This window comes from Erigeron canadensis, chromosome 7 (assembly GCF_010389155.1).
Source record: "Erigeron canadensis isolate Cc75 chromosome 7, C_canadensis_v1, whole genome shotgun sequence".
Classification (NCBI taxonomy): domain Eukaryota; kingdom Viridiplantae; phylum Streptophyta; class Magnoliopsida; order Asterales; family Asteraceae; genus Erigeron; species Erigeron canadensis.
The window spans coordinates 21,612,256-21,633,113 of record NC_057767.1 but is presented as its reverse complement, the minus strand read 5'-3'; the positions used below and the strand labels follow the sequence as shown (position 1 = coordinate 21,633,113).

The following is a 20,858-nucleotide window of genomic DNA, read 5'->3' as shown; positions in this document are numbered from 1 at the left end:
GATGGGACACTGTATTTATGCCTTCAACTCTTCAAGAGATGGTTTGTGCCTTTGGACCATGGTCAAAGCCGGATTGTTTCAGGTTCTACTTGGCGCTGTAAGACTTACGTGTTTAATCATATCTGAAACACACATAAGATAATGCATAATGCATTGCCTAGATAAAAAGATAGATTAGATACATGAAGGGAAATAATTTACTCTATATGATATTGTACATACATCTAATGTATAGTTTTAGTAAATTAATCAATATTCATGATATCAATTTCACTTTCTATACATCAAAAGTGATATAAGGAGGGTAGCTGTAGCCATACTTGTCGACTCGTAATTTTTGACTCGATTCGAAAACATGATTTTTCGACTCGTTACTCGGAACGTGAGTCGACTCGTAAGAGTCATGACATTTTTAAGTACTACATAATATAGTATAATTATATATATGTGACGTCTGTAAAAGTATATTAAGTTCATTATCTTAATAAATTTACCAAAATATTACTTGTTCAATAGTTTTTGAGGTATAAACTTACAATTTATCTCTAAATTCACAATAAAATGATCAAAACTACATAGATAACACCCAAAATAATGTTGCAAATTAAGTATAATATATAATATATAAACATAGTATCAAGTTAAAATAATTATAAGTTTGCGACTCGTAACTCGGTCCATGTTTACATAGCGACTAGTAAGAGTCTGGACAAAAACGAGTCACTTAATGAGTTGACTCGTTTCCAATGTAAATTGACTCGACTCGTAAGAGTCAACTCGTGACTCGTAGGAGTTTAACAACTAGCAGTCATGTCTTGCATGTTTAGCCGCAGTCATGTATTTCATGTCTAGTCATCTATCAATAATATACGACCACATCATTTTATGTCTAACTCATGTCTAGCCCATGACAATCATGTCTCAAATAATTTTATTTTACTTAATTATATTAATAATCATATTTAAATAATTTAGTAAAACATAATGTGAATATAAATATATATATATATATATATATACCTATATTAATAGGGAACTAAAGATGAATAGTAAAAAGTGATGAACAGTGAACTTGGTTATCAAATAGTTGTGCAGCTGTCTGCTAGCATGTTTGTTTTTTTTTTAAATTGTCTTTTTACTTTTTGTCACATAACTTTAATTTCTTTTACTTTTCGCACGCAAGTTTTGTTTTATTTAGTTTTAAACTTTCATCTTCCTAACTTTTGCCACGAAAGTTTCATTCTCTTTACTTTTTATCACATAAATTTACTAAAGTTTTCTCCATTTTACTTTTTGCCGCATCAATTTCGTTCCTTTTACTTTTCGCAAGAAAGTTTTGTTTTATTTAATTTTTATACTTTTATTTTTCTAACTTTTATCACGAAAGTTTTTTTATATGTTATTTTTCACCACATAACTTTTGTTTTTTTTACTTTTGTCAACTACACGAAACTTTTAACCTTTTTACTTTTTGTCACAAAACATTATTTCTTTTACTTTTCGCATGAAAATTTTGTTGTATTTAGTTTTTAAACTTTCATTTTTCTAAATTTTGACACAAAAGTTTCATTCTTTTTACTTTTGATCACATAAATTTACTTAAGTTTTCACCATTTTACTTTTGCCACATCACTTTCGCTTCTTTTACTTTTCGCACGAAAGTTTTGTTTTATTTACTTTTTACACTTTTATTTTTCTAATTTTTGTCACGAAAGTTTTATTATCTTACTTTGCACCATATAACTTTTGTTTTTTAAATTTTCGATGAGCTTTTTCCATTCCTGGCACAAAACTTTTAACCTTTTTACTTTTTGTCGTATAACTTTATTTCTTTTACTTTTGGCACGAAAGTTTTATTTTTTTTACTTTTAAAAATTTCATTTTTCTAACTTTTGCCACGAACGTTTTAGTCTCTTTACTTTTTATCATATAAATTCCTTAATTACCATGAGTTGTAAATTTGACGTGTCATTATCTTTTTCAGGACAACGCCCAAAGACTGTGGGATGATCAGTTCTTTCTTTGTCTTCTTCTGCTTTTATCACGTATCTACGATTATTGCAGCCCGCAACGCGGGTGTTGAATTATACTAGTGTGTACAGGGACAGAGCCAGGAATTTGAGTTAGCGGGGACTGAACATTTTTATAAATTACGTGCGACAAATACACATTACAAAATATCATCACAATCCTTCCAAAAATATGTGCAAGCTAAAAGAGTTTACTACATAGCTACATCACATGTTAAACTAACTAAAGTGGTTTACTAACTATCAAAAGAAATCTTCAAAAGTAAGTTGTCCAGCTAGTTCTTTTGTTCATGGTCTAGTGTCTCTCTGTTAGAAATGAAAACTTAATTAGTTCATAACTAAAAAGACTTTACAAGAGGTACATATTAAACCATTAAAAATGCAAAAGTTATTTAAGTAATTACCTAATTCCCTTAAAACCGAACACGTCTTCCTTTCTGGGAAACTTCATCGATTATTTGATCTGTAGTAACCGTATTAGCAATCTCCCTTTCGAGGTTAAGAATCAAGCAACTTTTAAGAAAGTCATTCTTCATCCTAGTACGAAGCCTCGTTTTCACAATTTTCATCACTGAAAAAGCTCTTTCAGCGGTTGCGGTTGAAATAGGAAGAGTTAACACAACACGGATCAATCGATCAAATAGTTCATAATTTTTAGAAGTCCCGGTTTCATGGAGCCTTTTACACAACTCAGCAAGTGAACAAACATTTTTCAGTTCTGGATGATTTTGCAAGTCAAGTTCATAATGTCGTAACTCATATAATTCGTTCTCGTCATAAGAAAGATGATGTGACGGTTGAGCATCATTATTGGGTTGATGTTTTTATTGCTGCTGTTGATAGTCAGTTACAAGAATTGAACTCCAGATTTAGTGAGTCAATTACAGAACTTCTTCGTCTTAGTGTTTCATTGGATCCAAAAAAGTCTCTCAATATTGATGATATTTGCAAATTGGCAACAAAGTTTTATCCTTTGGATTTTACAGAACAGGAAAGGATCCAGTTAAAACTTGAGTTACGACATTATGAACTTGACTTGCAAAATCATCCAGAACTGAAAAATGCTTGTTCACTTGCTGAGTTGTGTAAAAGGCTCCATGAAGCCGGGACTTCTAAAAATTATGAACTATTTGACCGCAACCGCTGAAAGAGCTTTTTCAGCGATGAAAATTGTGAAAACGAGGCTTCGTACTAGGATGAAGAATGACTTTCTTAAAAGTTGCTTGATTCTTAACATCGAAAGGGAGATTGCTAATACGGTTACTACAGATCAAATAATCGATGAATTTTCCCAGAAAGGAAGACGTGTTCGGTTTTAAGGGAATCAGGTAATTACTTAAATAACTTTTGCATTTTTAATGGTTTAATATGTACCTCTTGTAAAGTCTTTTTAGTTATGAACTAATTAAGTTTTCATTTCTAACAGAGAGACACTAGACCATGAACAAAGGAACTAGCTGGACAACTTACTTTTGAAGATTTCTTTTGACAGTTAGTAAACCACTTTAGTTAGTTTAACATGTGATGTAGCTATGTAGTAAACTCTTTTAGCTTGCACATATTTTTGAAAGGATTGTGATGATATTTTGTAATGTGTATTTGTCGCACGTAATTTATAAAAATATTCGGTCCCCGCTAACTCAAATTCCTGGCTCCAACCCTGAAAATGTCAAAAAACGATCAGGCCTTCAACTTTATATTATATTAGATATTAAAAAAAGTTTATTGGTTTGTAATTAAAAAGTTTTAAAAGATCGAACAATACGACGTCGTTTCGATCATAGACTTCATTTCATTTCATTTCACGATTTGTTGGATCTTATTTGAGCGAGAGCCCTAGCAGTCAGAGTAGTAAACTTTTCCCCCAAAACCATTTCATCTTTTCATCAATTAAATCACAAAACACTTCTTTCAATCAAAATCAAATGGCTCGATTTCTATCGAGATCCGCTCGCCAGGTATTCCATTCATTCATCTCATCAATTCACCTTTTTTTTTTTTTACTTTGCTTTCATTTATATATATTTATTTATTATTATGATGATTCTAATCAGCAATTACAAAAATGTTGCTTATTTTTTTTAGATTCTTTAGTAACAGTTTTTAGAAATTTATGTATTTATAAGAAAAAAGTAAAAAAAAAACTTTATCTCAATCGGCCTATGTCTTGAGTTCAAATCCGCACATTCATCTTTGTTAGATATTAAAAAAATTATAAAAAATAAATAAATTTAGATGCTTGTGTTTACATATGAACTGTGTAGCCTTTCTATTGTTTTATTATATTATTTGCTTGCATTATCATATAAATTTTTGTAAGTATTTAAATCATAGATAAGCATATCGGATTCGTTAGTTGAATAATCATAGTATATTCAAGGCTTTCGCTTTTCATATATGCTCATTTATATGTGTATATATTCGCATGTATATGTAATGATTTCACATGTACAATGAACCGACACTACTGCACCTGCTTTAGCGTTACATAACAGTTAAATAAAAGTATACCTTTAATAGTTTGTATGATTCCATTGGCGAAAGAAAATCATTTTTTGGGTTTCGTTTCCTACTATTGTTGGTTACGTAATTTTCACGATTTGCACATCTGTTTAAGTTGATAAACCTTTTTTTTGTTATGCTTTTGTCGTTTTTAAGGATGGAGGGTATGGCCTTGAATTGATTGCTTACGTTGTGAAGTGATTGAATTTCAAAAAATGCTTGAGTTATCATCTTGAACTTCAACACACACAAACAAGTAGAAGTTTTTTCAGGACTCAAAATATGTTTTTCTTAACAAACTCTTTACGTTTCATTTCTTCAAACTCTGATTAACAGAGTCCTAAGCTCATTGACTCACGATTGCATGATGAGTATTTACTAAGAAACAGTTTTACGATGAACTGGATCTCAACCAAGCCTGGAAAGTAAAAAATAATAGAACCAAGTTTGATTCCAGTTTAAACCCATTCACCATACCTGACTTAGAACCAAATATATAAGGGGTTTGGATTGCTTTTTTATAAGTGCTTTTCTACTTTCAAATTAGGCGTAATTGTTTCTTTATCTTTGCATTATGAGTCTACATCTTAAAATGGATTTTTTTGTTGTTGTGCAGGTATATGGCAGTCTATCTGTGCAACCACAGCAGCATACAGTCTCAGTTCGCTTTTATGCCAAAGAAGCTGCTCCTAAAGCTCTTAAGGGTGATGGTGAGTTGACTTGAAGATTTTTGTAACTTACTTTACTGGAAAGTTAATAACTTATGCTTTAATGAATTTTACTAATGTTCATTTTTGTACGTGCATTTGTAGAAATGTTGAAGGGTATTTTTCTTGAGGTGAAGAAGAAATTTGACACAGCTGTCGGGGTTCTTCGAAAAGAGAAAATTACCATTGACCCTGAAGATCCTGCAGCAGTTGAGCAGTATGCGAAAGTCATGAAGACTGTTAGGGAAAAGTAAGTACTTAAAGGCTCCTTTTAGAAAGTAAAAAGGTCTTGAGGGTGTTGACTTTCTGGTATTTCATATTATGTGCTTACAAGATTACTGAAATAAGAAAGGAAAATATTCTGTAACCTTTCCTGTTCACGCGGTATTAGTAGCTCAGGTGGGTAGTATATTGATGCCCTTGTTGCATGTTAATTTTGCAACATTATTCCACTTGATGACTGTGTGACTGTATTTTCATGGATGTGCTTTCAAATTATAATTAATTGATTGCATTTGGTTGTTAGTCATGATTGCTTATGTTTTTATTTCATACGAACAGGGCAGATTTGTTCTCAGAGTCTCAGAGGATCCAATTCACCATCAAGCAGAAAACCGATGGAATCCAGGATGCCCGGTCTTATTTGTTGGCCTTGAAGGATATACGTCTCAAGTATGGTTTTTTTTTCTCTCTATATTTTTTATTTTTATAGTTGTAGTCATCAATGACCGTTTATGCCTCTTACATTCTAATCAAAAAGGTTTGAGTACCACTGACAAGGATTATTGATATATATTTTTGGAAATTAATTTGAGAGTTTTGATTGTTATAATTTTTTGTTGCCTTTAGATTTTCTGGGTTTTTTTGTTTAACACTTAAATCTTATTTGCAGGAGAGGGCTTACTGACGAACTTGGTGCAGAGGCTATGATGATGGATGCACTCGAGAAAGTTGAGAAGGAAATGAAGAAGCCACTTATGAGGAATGACAAGAAGGGGATGGCTCTCCTCCAAGAAGAATTCAACAAGATAAACCAAAAGTAAGCATCTACTGCATAGAAATAATATTACCTTCCAGACTAGCTGCATAGAAATAATATTTTCTTCCAAACTACTGTTATGGTGATACTCAAGTTTTCTTGCCGTGTAAAAATTCTGTTTCACTTGTCAGTAGTCAGATCACAGAACCTTTCTCGACTTTAAACTGGAATTTTTTTGGTAACATTTTTTAATGTCAGCCAGGGCTTTTGTCAGGGGTTGCAATTTTTGGCCCATATATTTGAACAAGTCAACTTATGTTATGTTTTGTCCAAGTGGCTCTAATCAAAGCAATTAGCTTGAAAGTTGAACGGATCAATGGGTCGAAAGGCCATATTTTATGACAGTTGCCCAAAGTCCCCGCTAAATCTTTATTGTTCAACCTGTGGACTAGAACTTGACTTTTGAAACTACTTGGCTGCCTTGTGTTGACCAGTTAATAGTAAAGTTTGTTAATTAGCATTTACACTGAAAATAGATCGACTCATGGTATTTCATGTCTTCACTGTGTAGGCTTGGCATTCGCAAAGAAGACTTGCCTAAATACGAAGAACAACTGGAGAAAAAGATTGCCAAGGCACAACTTGAAGAGCTGAAGAAGGATGCTCTTGAAGCAATGGAAACACAAAAGAAAAGGTTATATTATCTATCTCTGTGGCAGTTACAATATTAATCTGACAGTCTTTTTATTTTTTGTTTTATTGTTTATAAATTTCTTAATACTAGATTCTGGCAAAATCTTGATTACAGTAATGTGCATTGCTATAGTAAATTTAAAACCATTTAGGAGGTTCTATGCATAGAAATACACTGGGTTAGTCTTGCCCATTTGGACCATCCGACAGACCCCTTGTGCGTAAATGGATCGAAGGTGCCATACAGAATACCATCCATTACATAACTAAAGGAATCTTGTGGACCAGCTTAAGGTTATCAGCTTTTAGGAATAATGGCAGCTTGAACTTGGAAGACTTGAATGTTGGTTTTTGACAACTAGCAGGTTATCCGCGCATAACGGTGGCGCCAACATTAGTTTGCTCTGGCAGCTTGAGCTTTGTTGGTTTTTGGATGTTGGTAGACTTGAATGTTGGATTTTGACAACTAGCTAGCTTGAACTTTGTGTGTTGTCGCACAAATGGTGTTTTTTGGAAGACGGGTGAGAGAGATGAGGGGCAAGGGGGTGGAGGAGGAAGGGAAGATTGAAGGGGAATAGGTGAAAGTGATAGATGAATTGAAAGTAGTTACGAGTATATTGGTAAAAGTAGTGGTTTAGATTAACTTTTGGACATAAATGGTTGAGATCAATTCTTGACTTAAATTTAAGATATTTTAAGTAGTATATATATATATTTTTAAAATAGAGTATAGATATTGGGGTTGCTTTTGGCTTTCTGATGGCAGGAGTAGGTGCTTGAGCTTTGGCTTGCTTCGTAAAAGCTTATATAGATGGACGTAACTTGATTTAGCTGTGCCACCTTTCACATAAGTGTTGCTTTGGCTTGCTTCGTAAAAGCTTATATAGATGGACATAACTTGATTTAGCTGTGCCACCTTTCACATAAGTGTTGCTAACGACAACCCTAACGGGTGTCAAGAAAATGATCTTACATGTTTGAGTTCAACTGAGATAGTACACCATATCTTGTACAAAGTACAAACAAACTCAGATCAGTTAGGTTCATGAAGCCCAAATCTAGAGGCATACCTATTTGAGTTCAATTGAGATAATTAAATTGTTCGACTTTGGTTGAGGCCTGCCAATAGTTTAATAGCGGCCATTGAGTTATCATGACTCATGAGTCATCTTTTCTCAGTGACACTCTAAAAAGAGGTAGCATGATGATCAGGTTAGGTAATGCCTTAAATTGGGTAGTTTTTTTTTTTCATGGGCCAAAATGGGTTGTTGGATTTGTTGGATCCACCAATGCCTTTGTTTTCTAAAACTTCCTTCTATGATATATAGTTATGATGGATATATTCGCCAAAGTAATTGGACTATACTGCTCTGTTCATCATTCTGAATTCCTATTAACAAAGGTCATTTGTGTATTTCCTGATCTAAAGCAAGGGAATGTATTTTCATATTTAGCTTAAACTTATATTTTACGTGATATATTTAAAAACATCTTAAATTGACATATCTTAATTAAATGACATGAAATTGGCAGAAATAATCAATTTAACTTGAAAGATAGCAAATGGGAGTTAGCACTTCTCATGGGGTATTAGTGATCACACTGGGTAAATTGCATAGCACAACAAGGCATATATACTGGTTTGTTTTTGTTTTACTGATTTCAATAATCTTTGCAGGGAGGAGTTTAATGATGAGGAAATGCCAGACGTCAAGTCTCTTGATATCCGAAACATGCTTTGAAGCATAAAAGTTTGCTTCAATAATATGCTCATTTTGAGACCGTCAGCTTTATTAAAATTCTCGTGAAGTTATAAGATGATGATGATGATATGCTGTTATTTGTGTATCAAATTGGATCCAAGAATAAATGTTTGATTTTTGAAGCTCAATGTTATGACTGGACAAACCCAACTTTAAGTTTATTTCCTAACTTCGATGGTTTTTGTACAAACACATTTTGAGATTTCTTGGGTTTGCAAGTTTAAAGAGATTAAATTTCATTGCACACATGCAGTTTTGTTAATAAAGGGTCTGTGTCATCCAATCCTCAAGCCCGATCTCTGAAAAATTGACTTGGAATCGTTTTAAGCGTCCTACCAAGTAGTGTGACATGTTTCTGTTGGCACTGAGATTTCATCAGTAGTCCATAAGCTCTCTATTGTTAAGCGACATTGCTAACAAAGCACAAGCAATACAACTTGACTTCTATTTGCTCGAGTATGCAAAATAGCAGGGAGAGGTTTGAGAATAGGATCAAATGAAGTAGCAAGTGATGGTAGTATCTACTATCTAGTTAATCAGAATTTAAACTTTTTGAGTATTTTAAGGTAATTAGGTAGTACATCTACTTGGGTTGATTCACCTCATCATCTGAATGAACAAATTGGTATAAACCTTCAAATTTTGCAACATGTCGTCATCAAAAAGTAACTCTTAAAAAATAGGGATTAGTATTTTAGAATGTAAACAACTTTACACAAAAAGTTATAGTATGTATCAAACTTCAATCACGTGTATTGTATGTAATAAACTTTCAAATCTGTGCATTGTATGTATCTGAGTATATGTGGCAACCATATAAGAACCATATAAGTTGCCACTGTCAAATTTTGATTGGTTGAATACATACAATGCACAAGATTTGAAAGTTCATTACATACAATACACAATATTAAAGTTCGATACAGATTATAACAATTCGTGTAAAATTGTTTACATTATGGGCTACTAATCCCTAAAAAATAAGAATACATTTCCAATTCAAGATTTCTATCTCTAAACAATAATAAAATAATCATGATAATAAGAATAAACCATCAAACTCCCAAGCTTTTACAAAATCCTTCAAATTTTTTTCAGTTTATGGGGTGGGATCAATAGTCGGGGAGAAAATTAACCGTTTGATTGAATATGCTACTAAAGAATTTCTAATCCGAAATTTGATTCAAGTTCAAGGTTCATAAGAAATGTGTTTGAATTGATTCTTTTTAATATATAAATCCAATTGTATCGAATTAAACCACATGCCCAGGTCCGTTAATCCGAGTGAACAAAAAAGCAGAAATAATCTTATTTAGAAATATCCATTTTTTTTTGGAAAGACAAATAAGGCGTTCCAATTGAAACCATCAAGAGGAAAACAAAATCCAGAGAATACAAAAAATTATTGTCATTCACTTCACTAGACTGTTTTTTCTTTTTGTCATGGGGTCATCAAACCAATTTGTCCTTACTTTTATTTCTCGGTAAGTGGTTTTTTATATTTTTTTATTTTGATTCAAGGTAGCTTAACATGCTTTCAAATCCAAGACGATTTTAATACCGATAATTACGTGGCTACACAAACATCCTTGTTTTCCTTAGATGGTCATAATCCACACTGATGATTTTACAGCCATCCTCGATCGTTTGTTCAGTTCGCTTACACCGTTTTGGTTCAAATTTTTTCTTAGAAAATTAATTATTTTTATTGGTCAACGGTCATACGGGTCCCACCCCACCTTGTCTCCACCTCGTTGCCAAACTAAAACCACAAGAAACGCTGACAACAATGAGGCCGTGCGGATGGTGTGGTTGGCGACGACTTATCGGCACCAAGCCGACAAGACTCTTGGAAGCGGTTTAACAAAACACCTTTTCGTTTCTCGCTTTAAAAAGAATTTAATACCCTAAAAGTTTAGGCCCATTTCAACTATGTTGTGCATCAGGCCCAGTTGAAAAGACAACCCAAACCATTTTTTCTCAGTTCTCACCAAACTCTGCACTTAAATCTCCCCCAAAAATCAACCAAAATTAGAGCTTTCATCCCCCCAAAAAAATGCAACAAAGAATCTATATTCCTCTCTTCAAATTCATAACAAGACACCCTTTTCGCCCTTGTCCAAAACCCATATCTCCAATTCTTTCAAACCCAAAATATTTTCACCATTTATCAAACCCCTTTTTCAACAAAAATAAACCACCACCATCATATTCATTCAACATATTCAGATTTTACAATGCTGAAACTGACAAAGTAGTGGATGAAATAAACATGAAATTTGCAGAAGCAAGAGAAGAGATTGAAATGGCAATGGAATCTAAAGAAACTGTTTATTTCAATGAAGAAGCTGAGTGTGCTAGAGCTGTTGTTAAGGATGTGCTAGATTTGTATGATGGGCTTCTTTCGAAATTGCCCGAAAAAGAAAGAGGTGTGATTCAGAGGTCTATGGGGTTGAAAATTGAACAGTTGAAAGCTGAACTTGAACAATTGAATGAATGAAATGGATTAATCATGAGGTTTGTTCATTTGGGTTTTATTTCTATCTTTTTATTCATGATGAAGAGTTATGTATCAAATAATGGTTTGTACTTGTTACTTATATAAATCACCTTCCTTAGTTTCTTATAATGATAATGATGATGTTTATCATTGTTGAATTCATGCTTTTAAGAAAAATAATGTTGATATAGTTTAATATATGGGGGAAGGGAATATGAGGCTGTTAGGCATCCAAGTTGGTGAAAAACCCCTCACATACCTTTTTTTAAAAGGTAAAAATCATGGGGGGCCATGTATTTATTTAAAATATTAAAATATTAGTATGTGAGTGGTTTTTCACCCAAGTTGGGTGCATAACAGCCTCATACTCACTTTTTCCTTAATATATATGTTTATTAACTGACGCCCTGAAGGTGTCATCGACTTAGGAACTTCTGTGATATGTGTAAACTTAGATCCGCTATATATAAACCCGATGGAGCTTTATGAATGATAAAGACATAAAATTATGAAGAGAGGCATAAACATGAACCTTTCTCAAGACTTGTCATCATAAAACTAATTCTTTTATGGAATCTTCTTTTATAAAGCGTTACAACTATTTATAAACCAACTCACAAACCTAGATGTTGTGGATGTTCTAAGTTTTCTATATATAAGCTTATGAAGGTTTAGTATGCCAAAAGTAGCTGCAATTCAGTAAGTTTTCTATGTAGCAAATCCAAGTGAACCCTAACAACGATGATCCTTTGTCCGCTAGAATTGCCTGTACATTTGTAAGATTGGTTAGGTAGTTTCAGTATTCTTTAAAATTAAGTTTTTGTTCATATATCAATTGTGCTTGGTGATTGCTTTTCGATAACAAACACATATATTTAAAAGAGCACAATTCATTTGCTTGTGTTATCTACGACTGCTGCACCCGCATGTTGATCCCAACAAATGATGATTGATGAGTAGCTAGAATCTTTGTTTAGTTCTGAGTATTGCAAAAACATAATGGAAAGACGTTATCCAATCTACCCAGGTCCTAACCCTTTAAATATTTAAAACATGCGAGTATAGTTTTTACTCTCAAGTCTTTTCTTGTAATCTCTTGTCAGTTTGTCACATGGAAAAGGAAAATAATCAATGAGTATATCTTTGATCTTATAGTAGTTACGATTTTTGAATTCATGAGTTTCACAGGTCATAATTGGCTAGTGGAAGTTCTTTTTACTAAGAGAAAATTATGCAGAATCATCTAATAGCTTCCCCATCTGTTCTCGTAATATGTAGCATCAATAAAAATGTGTTTGTTGATATGGGTGTGATGTGATCCACTTGATATTATACGAGAACATGAAGTAGATGGTGCTTGTGTACATGAACCGGAGGAATCCTTTGAAAAAATTTATTAATGTAATGGTGCTAATGGTCACAAATTAGGGCATACCATTTTGTGATATCTGAATCCATAAGTTAGTTTCTTATATGTAGTGAAGTTTGATAAATGGTGTATGTTAGGACTTATATTTAACATATATATAGAGGGTTTGTGTCATCTGATTGCATTTTAAGAGTGTGTAACAGATCTTTGAAGTTTGGATGTTCTTTTGTCCAACTATTATGTGGAGTGCTTATTGAGTTATATCCAATATTTCAGAGCATTTTTCTCTAGGTATATCTGCCAGTACTACTTTTGAATCATCTTCTTTTTCCTATACCTTTCATATTTGCAGAGTATGATTCTTTTCAAAAAATTTTTTGCTTTATAAGTTCTGATTGTTGTTTTTTAGCTTTTCTTGTTTGAACTAATGATTGACTATTCTAAATATGCGGTTTGCCATATCCTGTATTCCTGTTGTCCATCTTAAATCTCGCATCATTTGGAATTTACATTTCAATACATAGTTGGTAATTGGCTTGTTTACACATTAGATGTGAATGTCGACTATTATGGTCAGTCATGGCTAGGCTTAAATTTAGCATTTAGATTGTCTTTGAACCGAAGATTATGAATTGTGATTTTTATAGGCATATTTGGGAGTATATGAGTATATGATGTTATGGTGATTATTCAACATATTGTATTCTTGTCAACACATATTTATGGGTAGTTGGTGTGAGGATATGTGACGAGTTGAACTTTTAGATCTTAAAAGACCAAAATAGTTTGTAGCTAAAGCTGGTAGCTTGTACTCTTGTAGCTTGAGCCTTTGATAGTATATATGTTTGCCAAAGTAGATAGAGCTTGTAGTTTATGAATATTATATTATTTAGAATAGGTGAAATGTAATAGTTAGGGTTATTTACGTAATTGACTATCTCACAAGCTACAAGCTAAAAGCTACTTCAAATAGCTTATGGAAATCATAAGCTACTAATGTTTTTGGTAGCCAAACAAAGCTTATGACCTCTGAGCCGATGAGCTTAGAACTTATGAAAATCATAAGTTCAGGCTCTCATAAACTCCTAAAAGATAGTTGCCAAACACACCTTAAGAAGAGTTATTCTCTAGGTTCTCCTTTCCATTTCCTTCATCTACTCTCTGATGCTAAAATACATATACTTGCTTTAAAAGTCTATTGAAGTAAGTAATAATAAACAGAGTATTGCTGGTATTTGATTAAGGTGTGAACTGTACAAAACTCTGTCGGACAAGGTGTCTGAACACTTGATTAAATCAGATCACTTTGGGTTATTTGAAGGAAAAGTTGTACTGAATGTGCTCTGATATGTCTAAAGCATACCGTGTGGATAACATGTCTTAATGTTGTAATATGAGGGCTTATACTCAGGCATTGCTCTTGTGGTGTTTCCGAGTGCTCATATATTGAATGAACTTCATAAGCTCATCTTCATTAGGCTGTCTTTGCCCGTCTGTGTCCTTTAATTTTTTTTTGGTCTTCATGCCTTCTGTCTTTCGTGTTTTTTTTTTTTATAATTATTTATTTATATTATTTTATCTTTTTCCAACTTTCCTTCATTTTAGAAACTACACATTTTATGTATGGGAAATTCTAAATACTTTTGAAATTATGTAAACATTTTCACATTTTGTAACTTTAACATGTCCAAAACGAGTGTATGCACCAAGTTTAACATATTTTGTACTCATGTTTATCAATTGTTAATGATTTTCAAGTTGTTTAAGTTAATAAAGCATTAAGTTCAGTGAAAATTTAATTAGAGTTGAGTTGTACATGCAGAAAGAGAGAATTTAGTCTTAAATTGGAAGTTGGGTTGGGTTGGGTATGTGGGTAGTCTTGCGGACTTGCTTTTTGTTTACATAACTAGCGTCTTACAACCATGGAAACCATAACAACTATCAAAACCAAAAAAGAAGAAACAAGAAAACGCATCATCAAATTATTTGTCAAATGTAATAATACACGGACAACATGCAAATTTCCTTTATCTATCTGAGCCCAGTATACACTAATCTTTATGCCTCAATCTTGAGAAGTTAAAAAAGCTTAAAAAAAAAAAACCAAATCTAAAAATTACCAAACGAGTTAAGAGTATCTATAATGGAATTGATGGCACTGTGGGATTTTTTAGTTGCAGAAAATGCTAAATGTTTTGGAGCTTCAGCTCTGTCAAAGTAAAAGCCACCCGATACTAGCTTTTCTTTAGGTTGCAAGGCCAACCAAATAACAGTATCTGCACCTTCGTTGCTCGTCCTTAGTTTCCCTTTCAACCTGAGAATTCATTAACACAAAATTCTTTCGGTCATTACTTGATAAAAGTTGGACGGGTGGTTTCAACATGGATACATGTAATAGTACTCGATAGTTTACTATTGATGAAAAAGGATTAAGAACGTACGATTCTGAAAAGCTAGGCAAACTCTTGGTGACTCCTGGTGTTTCAGCCCATCCAGGGTGCATCACATAGAACCCAATCCCTTTGTCGCCATATTTTTCAGCCCATTTTTCTGTCAATGCTACCTAGAACATGAATATACGTTCTACATATGTTATAGCTACACATAGTTTTCAGAACCATGAACAATTACATGAATTATGAATATACGTTCCACATATGTAATTTGGTAATCAAGCTTTAGAGAGGATAGCGATCTACTTTTAAGTTTATTTTGTTTTAGACTACAAATTACCGGAAATAACAACCTATACAACATAGGACAACCTGCTTCTACTAACTGCCTTAGAAGAAATCTGAAGGAAGTATGTTACATAAAAGTGAAATACTTGCAATTATATGCAGTTTCATAAAACGCGTACTAAATCATGGGTAAGTTTTACAGATTTTGTATTGCAACATTCAAAATGCAGTTCTTTAATCAAACATGATTCGGATTTGGAATAAAAGAATCTCACATAACCTATATTTTTGACTACTATGATGGTTGGCACTAAGTTTATACCAGGTTTTTTAAATAGGATATTTTTGCTTGCGTTTTGTTGTTAAAACGCATATATCGAGACCAGGCATGAAGAAACGATACCTGTACTCGTTTGTTGCGAACATATTGTTCGGCCCCGTTAAATTCACCCCTGTCAAACTGCATTAAAACACCAAATTCAGTGAACTATTGAAAGAGTACCAAATGCTGACGGTAACGAAGGTTATTCATTTAATCACAGAGGTGGTAATACAAGCCATTTACTGATTGCCAGGTTATGTTTTATCCCTAATGGGTTTTACAAGAACGGGCCAAAGGGGCTAAACAGAGTGGGGCCTTCTTAAAGTGTATGCTTGATGCTAGTTGCCTTTTTTAAAATATTAGATCATTGCTGACATATAATAGCTTTAGTAATCAAATTCCACACAGTTATTTTTTGAACAGTGAATAACGTCTCAAATACAGAGAGAACGAGAACCGACAACCTCTTAGTTACCGTGTCACCTTGATACTTCAGGCCAAAGGCCCTTAGTTGATTATATTTGACACACCAAGAATTTAAAAAAGAGAGAAGTAGAAGTATTTCTTGTTGACCCTTCCCGATCAGTACTAGTTTGACCCTTTTGACCAGTACTGCCCATTTTATCACCACTCTGCAGATCATTTCTCATTTGTGGGTTTCAAATGACAGAAATGAGACCTACAATGGGAACGGAAACAGGAAATGGAACCTGAGAATCTCTATGCACCTGTAAATCTGTGGTCAAAGGAGATGTATACATTCCGCCTGAGGATACTGTAATGACACGAGCATCAGGCTGAGATTTCTCAAGCAAGGGAAGCATCAGTTCTGTCATGCTGTAAGTCCCTAGTACGTTCACAGCGAAATTCATTTCGTACCTGTTTTTTAGTGTAACAAATAAGATAAAATGAAATAAAAGGATCAACCAAATAGCTACGAAGACAAAAAATGTTCATCAAATGAAAAGATAAATTACCCTTCTGATGTCGTTACTCTCTTGTTCTCAAGTAAACCAGCATTGTTCACCTAAAGAAGATCAGCCAACATGTTATGGTGTATTTGATAAAATATTATTTTGTATTTGAATGTATTAAACCGTATGGTAACTTGGTAAGAGTAAAATAGCAAATGAAAAAAGACCATAATCCGGGGTCTAAAAACAAAGGATGTCTGAAGATGAAACTATCCATCCACAAAAGCAATTTTATCTTGTTAAGTTGATTTCCTTGTGAGAAAAAAAAAAAAAAAAACAGAATCAATAAGAAAAATAATGGGCTAGGAGTTACCAGCACATGAATGGGAACATCCTTTGTCCTGAATCTGGAAGTAAAAGACTTGATCTCATTGACAGAAGATAGATCGCAGACCTGCAAGCCAAATATGAGGTGGTTTACATGTTGTAAGTACTAATGGCTTCTATTATCGCAATGCAGGAGATCAATCTGCCTAATAAGTATTAGATGTGGACATTTGGTTATATTTGACTACAAATAGGTCAATTTTGGGTTGTAATTATCTACAAAGAATCAAACGGAATTTCCTTTAAAACCTTGGTAGACAAATGGGTTACAATGATCGTAACTGGCCCAATGTGAATTCGAATGCTTCATGGATCCTAAATCAACGGATTTAACAAAATTAGATTCCTAGGTTACTGAACTAAAACCCCGTTTTTGACCCATTACCCAATCTATCCGACCTGCCTGTTTCCATCTTTAATATGTACATCACCTAGAATGTTTTGTAGTCGGAACTGTAAAGTTGTTATATTTGGAAGAATGACTATTGTCAAATTCAAATGCGGACTGCCTATTTGTACTAGAGGAAAAACATATACTTGTCACAAAGAATCACACAGTTTATCCAAAAGCTATAGTCAATTTATGATTTTGAAAATTTTTGATCAACTTAGTAATTTTCATTCAGATTCCTAATAAATGTGGTATAAATAACATGATAACAATGAATGATGCGCAGGCACATAAAGAATCATTCGACACTTCAACATCAAAACTGGACTTCTATTTTAGGTTACAACTTACAAGATTACCATAGAGATAAAGGTAAAGCCAATAATCATACCTCTAAGTAAACTTTTTGGTTACCGGTGGCTGCTTGAATATCTGAGACAGCAACTTCACCCCTTTCCTTATTTCGACAGACCATATAGACAGTTGCTCCTCTGGTATCAAAATAAAGCAAAACATGGCAAACTATGAGCGATAAAATCACTCTTCTTAACTGGATAATTAAGATTTTCGGAATCAGCTGAACATGTTCCACCCAGCCTGGCAATTTTGCCATTTTATGAAAATGGACTACTTTCAGATCAAGATAAAACACCTGGATGCAAGACCATGGGCAGTGGCATAACCAATCCCAGAGTTAGCTCCGGTTACTATGCAATTCTTTCCATCGATTCGTCTTGCCACATCCTCTGGATTGAAACTTTTTGAGTGTTCTCTGTAAGTTTAACCAAAATATGAACAAATGTGCCGAATCATCATATTACAAAATTCAAATTTTGAGAACCAGAAAGTAAAGCATGATGAGAATACAGCTTTCAAACACAGAATTCTTAGCAATTGCAGCAAAATGGAAGATCAAGTATACTCGTAATCCATTGTTTACGAACACTAAAATCATAGAAACTGAAACCAAATTATGTCTATCAGAACTTAGCAGCCTTACAATCGCATCTATAGTGGACATACACTTTTAATTGTTGCTTTGTTTAAACAAATCAATCTTAAGATGCTAAGGGTGTCATTAGTTACATAAAACTTTAACTAATTTTTCGTATTTTATGGTCAGGAAAAAGAAAATGGTCTATTACTCCTAGAAAACTCTTGAAAATATTAAAAACGCATTTAATTGCAAGTTTGGATAACAAAAGGAGTTTTCCATTGTGAAAGTGGAAAATATCTAGAAAACCATAAAATTGAGTTTTCCAATATGTAGTTATAAGTTGTAAAACAAGGTTTTCTATTATCCAATAAAAACTAAGAAAATGATTAATTAATTTAACTATGCCTAAAAATAACATAAAACTTTTAGAATTTGACATGTGGATTATACTAATTCTTTTTCTTAATCTTGCCTCATGATTTTTTCACATGTCATTATCTTACTATTAAATATATCTTTAAATTAAGTTGATTTATCATTATCCTAAAACTATTCTAGAAAAACTTCCTAGAAAACACTTCCAGTCTTTCTACAATTATAAAAGCATCCTAAGTATTTTTTTAAAAAAAAAAAACCAATACCCAATCTTGCTAACGTTAATAAAGATAATTTTAGGGTTTCAAATCTTGGCTAATAGCATGTCAAGTGTGTGTTAGAACAAAACATTGTCATGCTTAGTATTACAGTAATAATAAAAAAAAAACACAGCTTCTTTATAATTACATCATATATTGTCTTTTTAAACGGCATATCTCTTAATTAGAAAACTCGGTCTGTTTTTTTTTTTTTTTTAACGATTAAGTGACTGAATTGACAAATTGAATGGATAGATAAATTCGCCCATAAAATTCTATAAAATCCATAAAATCCTACATTACTTGCATAAAATCCTAAGAGGGTGTTTGGGAATGCGTTTTGTGTGATTATCTGATTATTACGTTCATAAAACGCAAATAAACTAAAAAAATGTTTGTGTGAAAAAATGATTATCTGCTATTTTAACGTATTTTTGAAGAAGCATGTACCTGCCTGCTTTTTCAAAACGCAGTTTTGAAGACACATAATCTATTTTGAAAACGCAAAATCTTTTTTGTACACCCCCTAAATACGCCTCTGTCAAGAATTGATCCCTGAACTTACAACGTAAGAAGCCAACCCCACATCATATACTCTGGACATTTAGATGGAAATAAATGGGAGTGGATTGGCCGGTGACTTACAAGAAGCCAGATTTTGTGAAATTAAGATACCCATAAACACCGAAAGCAGTTGCTCTCCATGCCTGTAATTTCCGAAAGTATAAAGAAAATTAACTTAAAATAGCGCCGCCATGTTATTGACAATTTTTATTCATGCAAAAATGATATAGAAAATATATATATGGACCTTGACGAGGAACATTGCAAGTAATCCAAGCGAGATTCGAACGTTAATGCGTAGCGAAATTGTTGGTTTTGATGTTGTGGATTGCATTTGCTTTTGGTTTTAGAGAGACTACTTCTGTCTTCCAAGAATCTTGGTGTTACAAGTTTTGACTGATGATGTTTTGAATTCACATTTTGTATCATTGAAGTTTGTTATGTCCACGTATATCATCACTTTACCATATATTTTCTAATCGGAATTTGCTAACTAGTGTCCTAGTACATTAGTTAAAAAACATTTACTGAAATCTTTATTAAAGTCTAACTTTTCTAAAATATGAAAATATGTATTAATTATTCATTTAAAAATAGAAATTGTTAGGTTGAATTAATATACATTAAATATATTTTTTTGATTAATAAAGAAATAACAAGTTTATTAAATGCTTCTTAACTAGTGCATTAGGGGCACTAGTTAGCAAATCCTTTTCTAATTTCTCTTTTTCATTTTTAATAATACTCTATCGGGGTTGATAGAAGAGGAATTAATTAATGATTTGTTAAGTTTAGTGGTAGCATAATAAAAGAGTTTTTTTAGAAGTATTGAAAGGAGTTTTTTTTTTAGAAATATTGAAATTCCTGTTTTAACTTAATCTAATCACTTAATTTTGGAATTTGAAAGAGTGGTATCACAAAAGACATGAAAAAATTTAGTATTAAAGATCCTTTTAAAAATCTTCTTAGAAGCCCATAAAACTGAATCATGACAAATAGATTCCACTAAATTTAACTCTTGATTTTAGTTAAGAGGAACTTTTAAGAGATTTAATTAGAAGGATTTATCATTCCTTACTAAATCATAATAAACAATTAAAAACTAACATAATAGAGCAATGAACAACTTCACAGCTCAAATTCCAAAATTACAGTGACTAGTATAACGTGCAACCTACATACATACATATTTTCAACTTTTTTCTTAATTATCTTCATAAAAAATTCATAATTCATAACTATGTCTGAATGAAAACCAACATTAGCAAGTACATGCATGCTTTATATAATCTCACAAAAAAGTAGGTTTTACATCAAACAAAGTTTAAGGTTTAAAGAAGTAAAAGTCTGGAATATATAAAATGTTTAAACAAATTTAGAAATCAAAAACTTGCTTAAACAAACTTTTAATCAAAAGCTTGGTTACACAAAATGTTTAAAAGGGAAGACGTGAAAGGTGAGACGTGTAAGACTATCATTTTTTT

At 32.6% G+C, this 20,858-nt stretch overlaps 3 protein-coding genes across 4 annotated transcripts; 2 read left to right on the top strand and 1 right to left on the bottom strand.

Moving 5' to 3' along the window:
* Positions 1-3,843: 3,843 nt before the first annotated feature.
* On the top strand, positions 3,844-8,843 carry LOC122608370 (probable ATP synthase 24 kDa subunit, mitochondrial). Its single transcript, XM_043781465.1, has 7 exons — positions 3,844-3,988; positions 5,149-5,242; positions 5,345-5,489; positions 5,801-5,911; positions 6,132-6,278; positions 6,790-6,912; positions 8,590-8,843. The coding sequence occupies exons 1-7, from the start codon at positions 3,956-3,958 to the stop codon at positions 8,651-8,653; spliced, it is 717 nt and encodes a 238-aa protein (XP_043637400.1). The 5' UTR covers positions 3,844-3,955; the 3' UTR covers positions 8,654-8,843.
* A 1,769-nt stretch (positions 8,844-10,612) lies between these two features.
* Positions 10,613-11,332, top strand: LOC122608195 (embryogenesis-like protein). Its single transcript, XM_043781281.1, has one exon. It carries the CDS (start codon positions 10,731-10,733, stop codon positions 11,172-11,174), a length of 444 nt encoding a protein of 147 aa, XP_043637216.1. The 5' UTR covers positions 10,613-10,730; the 3' UTR covers positions 11,175-11,332.
* Positions 11,333-14,502: 3,170 nt separating this feature from the next.
* LOC122607552 (dehydrogenase/reductase SDR family member 12) lies at positions 14,503-19,717 on the bottom strand. Of its 2 annotated transcripts, none has more exons than XM_043780545.1 (10): positions 19,622-19,717; positions 19,456-19,517; positions 17,891-18,010; positions 17,630-17,729; positions 16,834-16,914; positions 16,524-16,573; positions 16,257-16,425; positions 15,628-15,684; positions 14,985-15,106; positions 14,503-14,857 (listed from the first exon to the last, which is right to left on the bottom strand). In XM_043780545.1, exons 1-10 carry the CDS (start codon positions 19,706-19,708, stop codon positions 14,653-14,655), a joined length of 1,053 nt encoding a protein of 350 aa, XP_043636480.1. In that variant the 5' UTR covers positions 19,709-19,717; the 3' UTR covers positions 14,503-14,652. The 2 variants fall into 2 exon arrangements, with proteins under 2 accessions (XP_043636480.1, XP_043636481.1); XM_043780546.1 differs by having other exon boundaries at positions 16,275-16,425.
* Between the last annotated feature and the right edge of the window lie 1,141 nt (positions 19,718-20,858).